The sequence below is a fragment of the Pangasianodon hypophthalmus genome, chromosome 21 (assembly GCF_027358585.1).
Source record: "Pangasianodon hypophthalmus isolate fPanHyp1 chromosome 21, fPanHyp1.pri, whole genome shotgun sequence".
Classification (NCBI taxonomy): domain Eukaryota; kingdom Metazoa; phylum Chordata; class Actinopteri; order Siluriformes; family Pangasiidae; genus Pangasianodon; species Pangasianodon hypophthalmus.
The window spans coordinates 9,877,693-9,891,924 of NC_069730.1; the positions used below are offsets into that span (position 1 = coordinate 9,877,693).

The 14,232-nt window shown below is 39.1% G+C and overlaps 1 protein-coding gene across 9 annotated transcripts in view; it reads right to left on the minus strand.

Annotated features, from left to right (window-relative positions):
- zeb1a (zinc finger E-box binding homeobox 1a) overlaps window positions 1-9,280 on the minus strand; it is a 33,869-nt gene extending 24,589 nt beyond the window's left edge. For 7 of the 9 annotated variants that reach the window (XR_008300640.1, XR_008300639.1, XR_008300641.1 and 4 more), the window contains exon 1: window positions 9,124-9,280. Coding sequence is in view for 5 of the 9 variants with exons in the window: in XM_053227449.1 (XP_053083424.1) it covers window positions 9,124-9,181 (58 nt within the window). In the remaining 4 variants the exon portion in view is untranslated. Of the gene's footprint in view, window positions 1-8,124; window positions 8,675-9,082 lie in introns of those variants that run through there. The other 2 variants (XM_026925911.3, XM_026925910.3) reach the window with 2 other exon arrangements.
- Window positions 9,281-14,232: the final 4,952 nt, after the last annotated feature.

Below are 14,232 nucleotides of genomic sequence, written 5' to 3' on the forward strand. Positions count from 1 at the left end.
TTAATGCTCATGTGTGATCAGTTACTCACTCTGGTTTTGGCAGTCACTGAAACCACAAAGAAACACACATAAGTAGACTGGCAGAAATAAGATACAGGTGAGAATCATCACGCGTTACCTGCCAGTTCAACCTCTCTCTCCACAGCTGACGCTCGTCCACGCCCCCACTGCCACACATTCCAATTCTATTTTCGAATCTCTACCACCAAAGGTGTTCAATAGTTGTATGCAGTCGGCCTATGGTGGCCACATAAGGCCTTACATGAAACCTACTCTAGTGGGTTCACTGATGGTTCCCCCCACTGACAGCGACTTACCTTCTAGGTCAGTTCAAAGATGCAGTGGACATTCTGTCAAGGCAGCACATATGCCTGGGAAAATGGCACCTGCTGCCAAAGGTGGTGCAGATCATAGCGTTCTATTTGACAGCCCAGTGAGACCTTGCTTCCCACTGCTGCTCTGGCTAGTGGTTAGAACGCCAGGTAATCCCCTCCCCATGTGGACTTATTGTCGCTTATGAACAGAGAGGTGTGGCACCTCCCACCAAGCTATCTGTGCCTGTGAGTTTGGCCACTTGAAATGCTGGGCAGATTGCTGCAGTTGCACTTGTTGAACACCAGAGTTCCCAATCTGCACAACCGAAAGAGTTAAAATATATAGAGAGCACACTGGTCATGTGAACATGCTCTTTCGTCGACAGCCTGCGAGACCATGGGAGCTCTGTTTCTGCTATGGAGCTCACTGTTTTTCAGTCGATCATTTTCAAGGTTCCCAGGTCAGACACTTTGTTTATTCAATAAAATTTTTTTGTGAGAATTAATATTTATTTATTTATTTTTAAGGTATGGTGAACCTGTAGTACACTTAGTTTACAATATTAAAGCTCTGTTCCTATCAATTTTTCATTTCTTTACTTTTATACAGAAAACATTTTTCTGCATTGTTTATGATTCAGAAATTAAATCGAATCAAAATCGTGAAGTCAGTATCATGAATCGAATGGTGACCACAGTACTCTCAGCACACAAGTCTTACCTAATACATACATTAGTCAACTTCCAGGCATCCCCAACCCTCTCTGCGTAATGTTCCTTTCTTCTCTGCATATGACATGTTTACATAATTCAGCATTCACTCCAAGTACGTACACACATCTATACATTTATGGACATCTTGGACCACAACACTGAGAGAGCATTATAGAACTTGAGAGAAACAATTTTATACACACACACACACACACACACACACATCTTTGTAAAGACCTTCCATAATGATTACTGTAGTTTATTAATGCTATGCCTACATAAAAACCTAACCCTGACCTTATCATCAATAACCATAACAAAATCTTTTGGCTCTTTAGTTTATTTAAAAGTTGAGTTTTTTGACTAAAAAACAAACAAAAAAAAAACAAAAACAAACAGTTGTACCTGTGAGTACCCACAAGGCCAATAAATCCCTTTTTGTGTATTTTGTGTACAGCATTCATGAACTATTTTAGCTAGTGATACTAATTATGCTAATACCAGAGCTTAGAGCTCATATATCAATAACTCTAGTTAGCATTCTAAATCTAGTTTGAACCACTGTAGGTTAGGGGGGTGTAAATGGGGAGGAATGGGGGGGCCAGGCACAAGGAGTAAGAGAATCCTTCAAAACTCCACCTATTTAACAGTTCAAGACCTTATCTTGACAAATTGACAAATATTTGTTCAACACTTTTAATCAAGCTGAAAGCATTTTTGATAGAAAAGCATATTTGCATGTTTTATGGCAGGTAGACAAAGATTCCAAATGCATTATTTGAGATTTCAGCATAAATTATGACTATTAGCATACCTAAGAACAAAATTTTACTGTAAGGGTCCAACACAATGACACTACCTTTATCTGTTTAGGGCTCCAAATATTTGTTTCTGTATTTGGACTGAACTCTCCAAAAAAAAAAAAAAAAAATCAGTGACAGGTGAAGTGAATAACAATTACAATGACATCCGTCAAGGGGTGGGATATATTAGGCAGCAAGTGAATAGTCAGCTCTGGCCAAAGGCTAGCCCATCTGGTCCGATCCCACAGAAGAGCTACTGTAGCATAATTTGCTGATAAATTTAATGCTGGCTATGATAGAAAGGTGTCAGAACACACAGTACATCACAACTTGCTGCATATGGGGCTGTATGGGTGCAGACCGATCACAGTGCCCATGCTGACCCATATCCACTGCCGAAAGTGCCTACAAAGGCATGTGAGCATCAGAACTGGACCATGGAGCAATGGAAGAAGGTGGCCTTGTCTGATGAATTACGTTTTCTTTTCCATCATGTGGAAGGCCAGGTGCGTGATTGTTGCTTACCTGGGAAAGAATTGGTACCAGGATGCACTACGGGCAGAAGGCAAGCTGGCGGAGGCAGTTCAGGAATGGTTTGAGGAACATAACAAGAGTTCAAGGTGTTGACTTGGCCTTCAAATACCCCAGATCTCAGTCTGACTGAGCATCCGTGGGATGTGCTGGACAAAGAAGTCTGATCCATAGAGGCCCCACCTTGCAACTTACAGAACTTAAAGGATCTGCTGCTAACTTCTTAGTGCCAGATACCACAGCACAGGTTCAGAGGTCTTGTGGAGTTCATGCCTTGGCAGGTCAGAGCTGTTTTGGTGGCACAAGGGGGACCTACACAATATTAGGCAGGTGGTTTTAATGTCATGGCTGATCAGTGTAGGGCAATTACTGCTCAAATGTTATACGTGCACTATAATGATATTCATAGAAGGTCAAAGAAATCATTAAGATTCCATATTTAACCGCCCCAGATGTCAAACAAAACACGTTAGTTTGTTTAATCACATTTTATTGTCTACCAGCTGCTATGGTGAGAAACAGGATTAACCAGTCCGAATCCTGCACTTTTTTGAAAGTCATGTAGCTAAGAGTAAATCTGGTTTTATAAGATAAAGGCATTTTCTCCTATTATTTTTATTTTATTTTACTCTTATTATTTTGAATGCAACTGTCATAAAGATACTTTATGGCAATGTCTGGCACCCAGCCAAAACACATGAGCACGTATGTATACAATTATACAGATCACACAGTGATTTTTATTTAGTACAGTGCATCGCCATATGACACTGACTGAGCCAACTATAATTGAAGTTGAACCAAGATCATATCAACAGCGAGCTAACATGAAGCAAATTGTAATGTACTGTTATGTTTTTTACTGTTTATTGCAAGTTTAAAAAAAACTGAGAAGTCGGCCTTATGGGGTAAAAGTCTGAATATGTTTGCACTAGACATACATGTAATTAGCTCCCAACAATACATTTATTTATTGCTGCTTAATATACACTATATGGCCAAAAGTATGTGGACACTTCAGAAATCACACCCATGAGCTTTTTTGAACATTCCATTCCAGATTTAGCCACCCCTTTGTTGTCATAATAACCTCCACTTTTCTTGGAAAGCTTTCCACTAGATTTTGGAAAATAGCTGTGAAGAATTGCCCATTCAGCCACAATAGCATTTGTGAGGTCAGGCACTGATGTCGTGCTAGGAGCCTGGGGTGTTCAGTAGTTGAGGTTAGGGCTCTGTGCAGGCCACTCTAGTTCTTCCTCTCCAACTTTGACAAACCAGGTCTTCATGGAGCTTACTTTGTGCACAGGGGCATTGTCATTGCCATTGCAGAACAGGTTTGGGCTACACCTCTTAGTTCCAGTGAAGGGAAACTGTAACGCTATAGTATACAAAGACATGCTATACAATTTTGTGCTTCCAACTTTGTGACAACTGTTTGGGGAAGGCCCATATATGGGTGTAGTTTTCAGGTGTCCACAAACTTTTGGCCATATAGTGTAAATCACATTAAAGGTGGAAAAAGATTTCACATGACTTATCTTTGTTTTTCATTATTTACATCACAAAAACCTGGGGTGTGTAAACTTTTTTCTTAAATATCCACCATAACTATCATACCTACCATATCTATCTGTCTGTCTATCTACAGTATCTACCTTCCTAATTCTATGGGGCAACTGTTTTTGACATCGACAGTTTGCAAATTTTGCTAGTTAGCCTGATATCTCTGGATTCTCAGGAAATAAACAATATCTCAACAAGATTCATTCAGACTCTTAGCAGCCTGTAGTGATATAAAAGCTGTGCATGAGAATGAAACAAAATCAAACATGTCTAAATGGAAGCTCTCTGGACGAGAGAGCTAATGTACACTGGTGTTCCAGGACTCAAAAACTGCCCAAAAAGTCAGATTTTTCTTCCTTTTTTGGTTCTCTCTTTTCTTTAGGTTGGAAACCAGTTCACCGTGGTGCGCACACATTTCTGACTTCTTGTTTCAAAAACAAGCCTATAAGTAAACAGCAGCCCTTGCAACCTTGCTGGTGTCACTCTCAAGGGGGCGTTTCTGGAGCACAGAGCCCTTTGTTTTACATTCTGCTTTTAGCTAGCCATGCTGTGAAACTCACATAGCCATCTGTAGCTGAACTTCCCAATTGCTGAGGTGATTGAATCAACTGGAAAATGCTGTCTTGTTCTGCGTCGCAACTTGTAATTCCCTGCCTAAAACCGGTAAGTCATAACGATACATTAAGAGCCAGGGGGGTGTAAAATTTTTAACAGGATGACCGGTGTAAATTGTTATTATTTTGTCTTCTTGGAAACATGTAAATATCTTATGTAGCTTCTTAAGGGCAATACTAAATGAAAAAGTAAGATCTTTTAACAAAATAACAATCTACACCAATCATCCTGTTCAAAATTTTACACACCCCTGCCTCTTAATGTATCGTGTTGCGTTCTTGAGCATCAGTGAATGTTTGCAATTGTCCTTAGTGTGAAAAGATGGATCTCAACATCATATAGCTACTGTTGGGAAGGGGTCAAATATGCAGAAGATGCTGGAAAACCAAAGAATGTGCAGGACCTGGATGATTTTTCTGAAGAACACTGGGCAGTTTAACTGCTCAGGACAAACAAGGGACTCATGAACAACTATCACAAAACATAAAAACAGTCACTGATCATCCAGGTAACAACACACAGTATTAAGAATTGAGCATATGCAAACTTTTGAACTGGTTAGTTTGTGTAAATTTAGTTATTTTGTCTTGTGGACTATATGTAAATATCTGCTATGTGTAATAGCTTATTCAGGGCAGTACTAAATGAAAAAATAAAATGCAATTTTTATGATCCCTCTTATTTTTTTAAAAATTATTAACATTTTGCAGATTCTGCAAGGCGTATTTAAACTTGTGAGCCCAACCGTGTGCGTATATATATATATATATATATATATATATATATATATATATATATATATATATGTATATATATATGCACACACACACACAAACACATGCAGTGGGGTACAAAAGTCTGAGACCACAAATACTAATTTAACTTGAGTGAAAATGAGAATCTTTGAAATATTTATATGAATTTCAGAGTTTCTTAGTCTTTGATATGTCCCTTTTTTGCTTTTATGACAGCATCCATTCGAGCTGGCATAGACTCCACAAGTTTGTCAAAACCTCATAATCCAAATCTATTGGAGTATCATCTGAATGAGATGAGGTATGAGGAAAATCTGACCTTTTGTACAAAGCAGTTAACATGGTCAATATCTCAAATTTGCTTACATTCAAACTGGGACCTAGAAATAGTGCAGAATCTTGAATATTAAATACACAAGATTTTACTTTCGTTGGACCCCACTGTGTATATCAGTATATATTAAACTGTCCCACCCCCAGAAAAGATTCAAGCAACTGTAACAGCTTAAATGAGGATAAGAATGAATGAAATGGGCCAGTGTTACCATGCAATGCGCAAACATCAACTCAATCCACGTGGGAAATCAGAGCCAACTCCTCAAAACAGAACCTCTCCAGACATACCAGGGTCCTGTCTTGAGGATTCTCCTCTTCAGCTCACTCCAAAGTTTTCAACAAAGTTTAACTCAGGAGACTGGGGTGGCCATGCCAAAAACTTAATTCTGTGGTCGCTGAACAATCTGTCAGGTTCGAAGTATGAACTATGACCCAGTGTAGTTTCTTGGCAGAGGCAACCAGATTTTAGTTTAAAATCTCTTGGTACTTTATGTAGTCCATGACACCATGTACCCTAAATGAGGTGCCAATGCTGTTTGCAAGAAAAACAGCCCCACAACATCCCAGATCACCCACCACACTTAACATGGGGATTAGGTAATTTCCTTTATAACCAACCTTCTTTCTACACGAAATGATGTTGAAAAAATGCTCCACTGCCCGGTTTACAATATTTAAAGTCAGCACACTTTTGTTTCATTCCATCTTCCCCATACTGAAAAATTAAGGGAAGCTGGCTTCTGTAGCCTCATATTTATATCTCAGTAAAGCAGGAAGTTATGGATAACTGCTTAAAAGTTCCTAAAAACTCATATGAATATAAAAAATAAAAAATTAAAAATGGAAACATGCTTTGGCAGAAGTCCAGAAATGCCATGGGTTATTTATACTTTTCTGTGCAGTTATCATATGATCACAACTTACTTTTCTTGTGATCTCGAGATAAAAGTTGTTTTGATGAGCTATCTTTCACGAGCTAGCTTTCTTGAGATAACAACTTTTCACTTAGTGCAGAATTTCCATGTTTGTTTTTTTATATTTAAATTTTTGCCATACCAGCTTCAATGGCTATTTCAGGGTAAATACAGATATTAATCAAACATTCAATACAATTCATCTTATAAAAATTAAAAATTTCTCTGCAACATGACAACTCTATAAACGATTCTTTAAATTTACTTGTGATAAAAATTGTAAAGGTTTTGCAGAATTTCCATAACACCAATATATGACAGTATGCCACTAGCCACAACAATGTAATGTTAGTATGCTTCTGCTGTTATCTTGGAAAATAACTTTTGTTATTGGGAGATCACGAGAAAAATAAGTTATGATCTCGAAAAAACAACTTTGGTAATATTAAGATCACAATAAAAATAAGCTGTGAGCTGGCGATAACAGTACAGAAAAATATAAATAACCCATGGCCTTTCTGGACTTCTGTATGCTTTAGTAAAACACAACCAATAAACATCTGTGTCGATTTCAAGATCTAAACAAGATCTAATTTGTGCATGTTTGCGAGTCCCCCGGAAACTACGCAGTGTTAACGAAGCTTAACCGACACGTGCAAGCAACAGAACTAAAAAGGTAAATAAATCAAAAAAGAAATAAAGTAAACAAAATGAACAGTACAATAAGAAAACGATGCTACCCCATGATGCCGCGCGCTTCTCACGTCATAATGTGAAGTCACCGATCATTGATCACCTACAGGGAGGGGGCAATAAATAAATAAATAAATAAATAAATAAATAAATAAATAAATAAATAATCACCTATAGGGAGGCTCCACCTGAGCTTGCGCGAAACTCTAACACAATTCTATATGTATTAATGCGAATAATCTGTTAAAGGACAGAAATAATACCGTATATAATATCTATATGTTACTAGTTATCTCACTGTTATCTCTGAATATGCAGTCAATTCATTAACAAATAAAACCGAGCAGCAAAAACATTCGTCGAAGGGTATTCGTTAACGCATACACATTTTTATAAAAATCAGGGTTCAGGATTTCTGAGCCACGCACAAAAACAGCTAACATGTCATACAGCTTGTCATATAACGTTTGTGATATTTTAGAGACAGTTTCACCAGAAAACTGAAGAGACGCGAACTGAATCACCTTTGAAGGTGTTACATCACCTAGCCTACCTGGCCCGTGTCCGACATCAGAGCCAAACCCCATCCCTCACTGCATCATCTAACGGTCCGCTCCGCCACTCCGGCCCCACCTACATTACATAAACGCTTCACAGGAAACTGCTTCCACTGCACACCACTGAAATATCTAGCAACCACCTTATGCGCTACTTTCGTTCTTCCTCACCCTCCGACCGTCTTTCCTGCGATCGAGCGGAACGCGCGTGCGAAAATTAACTACAACAAACGGTCAGTCAGATCGGCTACACCAAAGCCATGAAACTGTACACGATAAAAAGCAGTCTTTGTTGCACCGCTGAAATCAGAACACCATCTGTTTTCTACCTGCACAAGTTGCCATTTGCTGCAGCGTGCACGCGCCTCGGCTTTTTCGCTCCTGGTGATCGGAACGGTTTTCAAGCGACAGTTCCTTTTCACGGTTTGTTCTCCAACTGCTCCAGGGACGAGAGGCGCGGGTTTAGCCGTTAAACAATGCATTAGCTTGCGCCGTTCTTTTTCCGCTCATCGTTCAGGTAGACACGGTGATGGCTCCGGTAGCCTACGCGGGGCGGTGCGAGGCTCTCGCGTCACACGCACGCACGCACGCACGCACGCAGGAAAAGGTAGCTCACGTTTCTCTAACGGTACAGCGCGAGCCTGGTGTTATTTAAAGGAAGCGCAACACTGCGTAAGTCTATGATAAGCACAACCAAGTAACACCAAACATTTCACTGTTTCCGGTGAGAAACCGAAAAGCAACCTTAATTTACAGAATACAACATTTCTGTTAAAATACAAAGTTCAAACAATGCCACCGCACAGTATAGCCTTCAACATCACACTCACTAGACAATAACAAGACAGGTTTTCATTCTTTAGACAACCTAAGTAAGCCAACGTATTTACGCAGATTACAGAATGAATAATGTCGAACTACAATGAATTACACGTGGAGAAATCGTTTATGCACTACGCCATAGTCTTAGAACAAATTGAATATTAGAAATCCCGAATTTTTCCAGAAACCAAGTTTCAGGGTTTGCTATTTAGAAAACACCACAGAACAACTCACGTGAAACGACCGAGAAACAGTGGAAAGTTTCTCCAGATACCGGTCTGGGCACAGAACAGCTTTATACCACAGGTAGACAAGCTAACGGATCAGCATAAGCTATCTGTTTGGACAGTTAACCAAGTCTGCACACTTTTTCTCAGTTATTGGTATAAAGTAGCCCAACTAAGCGTTAAAATGTTCAAAAAGTGGCCAAACTTTAGCATCAATTTGAAACGAAACGCGCTTCACCTTTTTTACTTCGCCTGTCAGGATTCACACTGTCCACTCACCGCTATTTCTCCTCGGCTTCGTCTGCTTTCTACGCTGGCACCTGGGGCCATCCGCCATGATTCTGTACCGCTGCGTCGCTGAGCATGTTTACCGCACCACCACCACCAGCCCCCGCCCGCTCTATCCGGGGCCATCTCTGCACCTGGTTTACGACACTCTGCTTTACGACAATACCCTTACGTGAACGGGTCGTCAAGTTCCTTTCCCTCCCTCGATTGTTTATCACGATTTTTATTTCCGCACGTACCAGTAATCACAAAACACAGTAGGTTACAAAAAAGTAACAAAAGACTAAATCGGCGTATCCTTACAACCGAAATGAAACAAAAGTATAAGCTGGAACGCCTCTATTAATATATAATAACGAGATGTACAGTAATAGCACGGTAGTAATGTTATTATAATAACATTATATATATATATATATATATATATATATATATATATATATATATATATATATATAGTTAGGTGCAGAAGTATTTGGACAATGACAGAGTTTTTGTGATTTTGAACACTACAATGGATTTGAAATAAAACAATATCTGACAAATGAAGCAGATAAAAGGTCTGGATATCAAGACAGAGTTGATATCAGGTATTGAGTTGGCATTTGGCAGCTGTTCGAACTGGAGCTACCAATATGAAGTCCAAGGACATCTCAATGCAAGTGAAGGAGGCCATCATTAGGCTGAAAAAACAACAAAAATCTATAAGAGAGATAGCAAAAACCTTAGGTGTGACCAAATCAACAGTTAGGTACATTCTTAAAAAGAAAGAAAGCACTGGTGAGCTCAACAACATCAAAAGACCTGGAAGACCACGGAAGACAACTAAAGTGGTGGATCGCAGAATCCTTTCCTTGGTGAAGAAAAACCCTTTCGCAAACATCAACAGAAGTCAAGAATACTCTGGAGAAGGTAGGCATATCATTGTTAAAATCTACAATCAAGAGACGCCTTCAGGAAAGTAAATACAGAGGTTTTACAACAAGGTGCAAACCACTGGTAACATTCAAGAACAGGAAAGCCAGATTAGACTTTGCCAGAAACATCTAAAAAAGCCTCCCATGTTGTGGAATAAGATTCTTTGGACTGATGAAACCAGGATTAACTTGTACCAGAATGATGGGAAGAGAAAAGTATGGTGAAAGAAAGGAACAGCTCATGATCCAAAGTATACCACATCGTGTCAAACATGGTGGAGGCAGTGTTATGGCATGCGCATGTATGGCTGCCAATGGAACGGGCTCACTGGTGTTTATCGATGATGTGACTGCTGACAGAAGTAGCAAGATGAATTCTGAGGTGTATGGGGCTATACTCTCTGCTCACATTCAGCCAAATGCTACAAAACTGATAGGACGCCGCTTCACAGTGCAGATGGATAATGACCCTAAACATACTGCAATACTGCCTGATCTCAACCCAATAGAGCATGCTTTTCACTTACTGAAGATAAGACTGAAGGCAGAAAGACCCACAAACAAGCAGCAACTGAAGGTGGCTGCAGTGAAGGCCTGGCAAAGCATCTCCAGGGAAGAAACACAGAATTTGAGTTTTTGAGAACATGGGCTCCAGACTTCAGGCAGTCATTGACTGCAAAGGATTTTCATCCAAGTATTAAAATTATGGTTATATTTACAATTATGTCACTTTGTCCAAATACATTTGACCCACTGAAAATGGAGGTACTTGAAAAGGGCTGTAATTCCTAAATGGTAAATGCCATATTTTTGTGGAACCTCTTAAAATAAAGCTTTGATTTTTGATTGAAAACATCTTGATTGTTTTATTTCAAATCCATTGTGGTGGTAAAATATATATATATATATATATATATATATATATATATATATATATATATATACACACACACACACATACAGCTTTGGTAGGCCTAAATGCTACAATTTTACCCAAATCCAGTCTTATGTGACAAATGTAACTACTTTAGTCTAAATGTATATTCAATACATAAACAACTGTAACAACTTTAGGTTACATTAGCCTAAATGCACTATAATGCATTAACCATCATTCAATATATATATCTAGTGTATCCTCTGGAAACACTAGGCACAGTGCAGGAAGAAACACTGAATGGGACACTAGCCCATTACAAAGGCAAGACACAAATTCAGGGTGGCTAAAACGCCTACTGGCAGGGTTTCTAATTACAATATGTATTAAGACAGCTAGTTTGTGTTTTCCCTATGTGTGTGTCTGTTACTATTTGGGTGACTATGTGTTTTACTTATGCATAAGGAATAGAACATAGCAGGGTGTGTTGTTATAGAATATTAATCAATGGCTTTTGGCAAATGAGATTTGCGAATTCAACAGTGCTGTGAGATGAATGTAAATAAAATGCTACAGCAAGATATTTATGCTCTTAAGATATAAATTCTCCAGCACTATGATATTTATATTTACAATTAGTGATGCAGAATTTGGAAAATCCTGGTGCAAGTGTGAACTGGCTCTATGAACTATCCTGTTGCTGTCTAAGAGTATTTTATATTAATTACAGAGATGTAGCACCTCTAAATGCTGTGGGGAGAAGCATTACAACTCCTTAGTAGGGCTTTATTTGTGTTATTTATGGTAGAAATAACCCACATAATGCCATTAGGAGAGATCGGAAAAAGTTTAACATAGTTAACACATGGGTCTTGAATAATCTAATGACTACTTCAAGATTAGATTGTAGTTTTAACTTCAAACATAATCTTACTGGCTGTGGTTAACAATTACAGCTTTGGTAGGCCAAAATTCTACAGTTTTACCCAAATCCAGACTTATGTGACAATTTTAACTACTTTAGTCTAAATGTACTACAATACATTAACAGCTATAGGACAGCTGTACCTGCAATAGTCTAATTGTATATTCAATACATAAACAACTGTAACAACAACTCTAGCTAAATTAGTCTAAATGCACTATAATGCATTAACCACCATCCAACACCAGCTAAAGTCACATTAGTCTAAATGTATGTTCAATACATAAACAAGTAATAACATGTGTTTCTATAAGAACAATTGCATTTGATGTAAGAAACTGTAATTTTAACAGTGTAAGCTTAGTTCAGATGTCAAAGAATTTCATAAACCAGCCAGTTACAAAAGATTGGTATTTGGATATTTCAGAAGTCTTTTTCAGGGCAGAAGTGCATAAAGCATGTAAAGTCATTAACCAAGGCATCAGAAACAATGTTTAATATTAGGGGACAGCTAACCCTTTTGTTACAAAGCCCAAAACTTTATTAAACACAACTGTGAGCTCACAAAATTTCTTCTACAGGCAAATTTATCTGTTCTGGATTATCGGAATGCATGTTTTTGCACCAAAGAAAATAAGGTGGTGGACCTCCGTTTCCTAAAGACCAGCATTTCTGGACTTCATGGCCAATTTTGTAGGTTCACAGCTGGATGCTGGTGGGCGGTACCATTACCATGCACAGACTGTGTTGTAGTGTTGTATGCATTTATGATGTAATTGCATATTGACTCCACTAGAGGGCCACCTTGGGTTGACTGCAGGGGGTTACCGGGTCAGATGAGTTAGACTGAGACATGCATGAGTGGGTTAGCAGCAGGAGCTGCTTGTGTTCTGTAATAAACATGTGGTTCTGAGTTATAACTCTCTGTGTACATAGTCTATTAGGTACACTGCACGAGAAGAAACACTACATGGTGTCAGAAGAGAGTCGTTTTACTAACTCGAGCCTGCGTTTGACAGCACTGAGACTCAACGAAGAAAGTGAGCGCATCCTGACTGAAGTGAGTCTGCCATAGTGAAAAATAAACATGGATCAGTTCAGATTACCACCTCCATTAGTCCTGTCGGGGAATACAGGTGAAAAACTGGAGAAGATGGATACAGCGGTTCAACATTTATATGACTGCTACAGGTTCATACTCAAAAAATGAAAAGGTAAAAATCGCCATTCTCCTTCATGCTTTAGGCGAGGAGGCCTTAGAAGTATACAATTCACTGTCTATTGAGCCAGATGGGGAGAATGAAACAATGCGAGATATAGTAACTGCATTGCAGAAGCATTGCTTACCGAGAAAGAATGTTATTTTCGAAAGGCACCAGTTCTGGCCCTACCCCATGCCTGATTCGATTACCATTGATAAGTACGTCACAGAATTAAAACAAAAGAGTAAGGACTGTGAATTTGGCTCAACGGAATCTGACATGATAAGAGACAAGATTGTGTTCAGTATCAGTGATCAGCGTTTAAAGGAGAGGCTCTTAAGAGAAACGAACCTGACCCTTGAAAAAACAGTGGACATTTGTAGAGCAGCAGAGGCAGCAAAAACACAGATTCAAGCAATGGGAGAGCAGAATAAAACTGTTCACGCCATTAAAAAGAAGACGAAAGATGCAAAACAGAACAAGAGAAAGAACATCATCTCAACAGCACAAAGCAGGTTCCTTCATCTGCAAAAAGTGTGGAAAATCTCACCTTCCATGACAGTGTCCAGCCTTTGGTGCAACATGTCATGCCTGTGGAAAATGTAATCACTTTGCCTCAGTGTGCAAGTCTGAACAAAAAGACACAAAGCCTAAACACAATAGAAATGTTGATTCATTATTCATCGGGGCAGTCGAACTAAAAGAGACCCGGAGCTCTGTACAGAAAGCATGGTACACATTAGAAATGTAGACATTGGAAATGTGACAGTGAAGTTCAAATTGGACTCTGGAGCTGAAGCTAATATTATACCTCTCGACATTTATCAATCTCTGCACAAAACAGCGTTGTTGCAACTGACTTCGACTATGCTGGTGGTGTATGGTGGAACTAAATTAAAGCCAGAAAGTGTGGCCAACTTTCAGTGTGTCACTCCCAAAGTGCAAGTTTGCTCTCCCTTTTACATCACCAGACACTCGTCCATTCCAATACTTGGTAAGGAAGCATGTGAATGGATGCAACTGCTGAAAAGAGTTGAGACTGTTGTAATCAAGCATTCTACCTCCAAAGAGGAGCTGATAGCACAACATCCAACAGTTTTTGAAGGCCTTGGTCAGTTTCCGGGTGAACATCATATTCATGTCGATCCGAAAGCAATCCTGGTCATACATGGCTGCAGA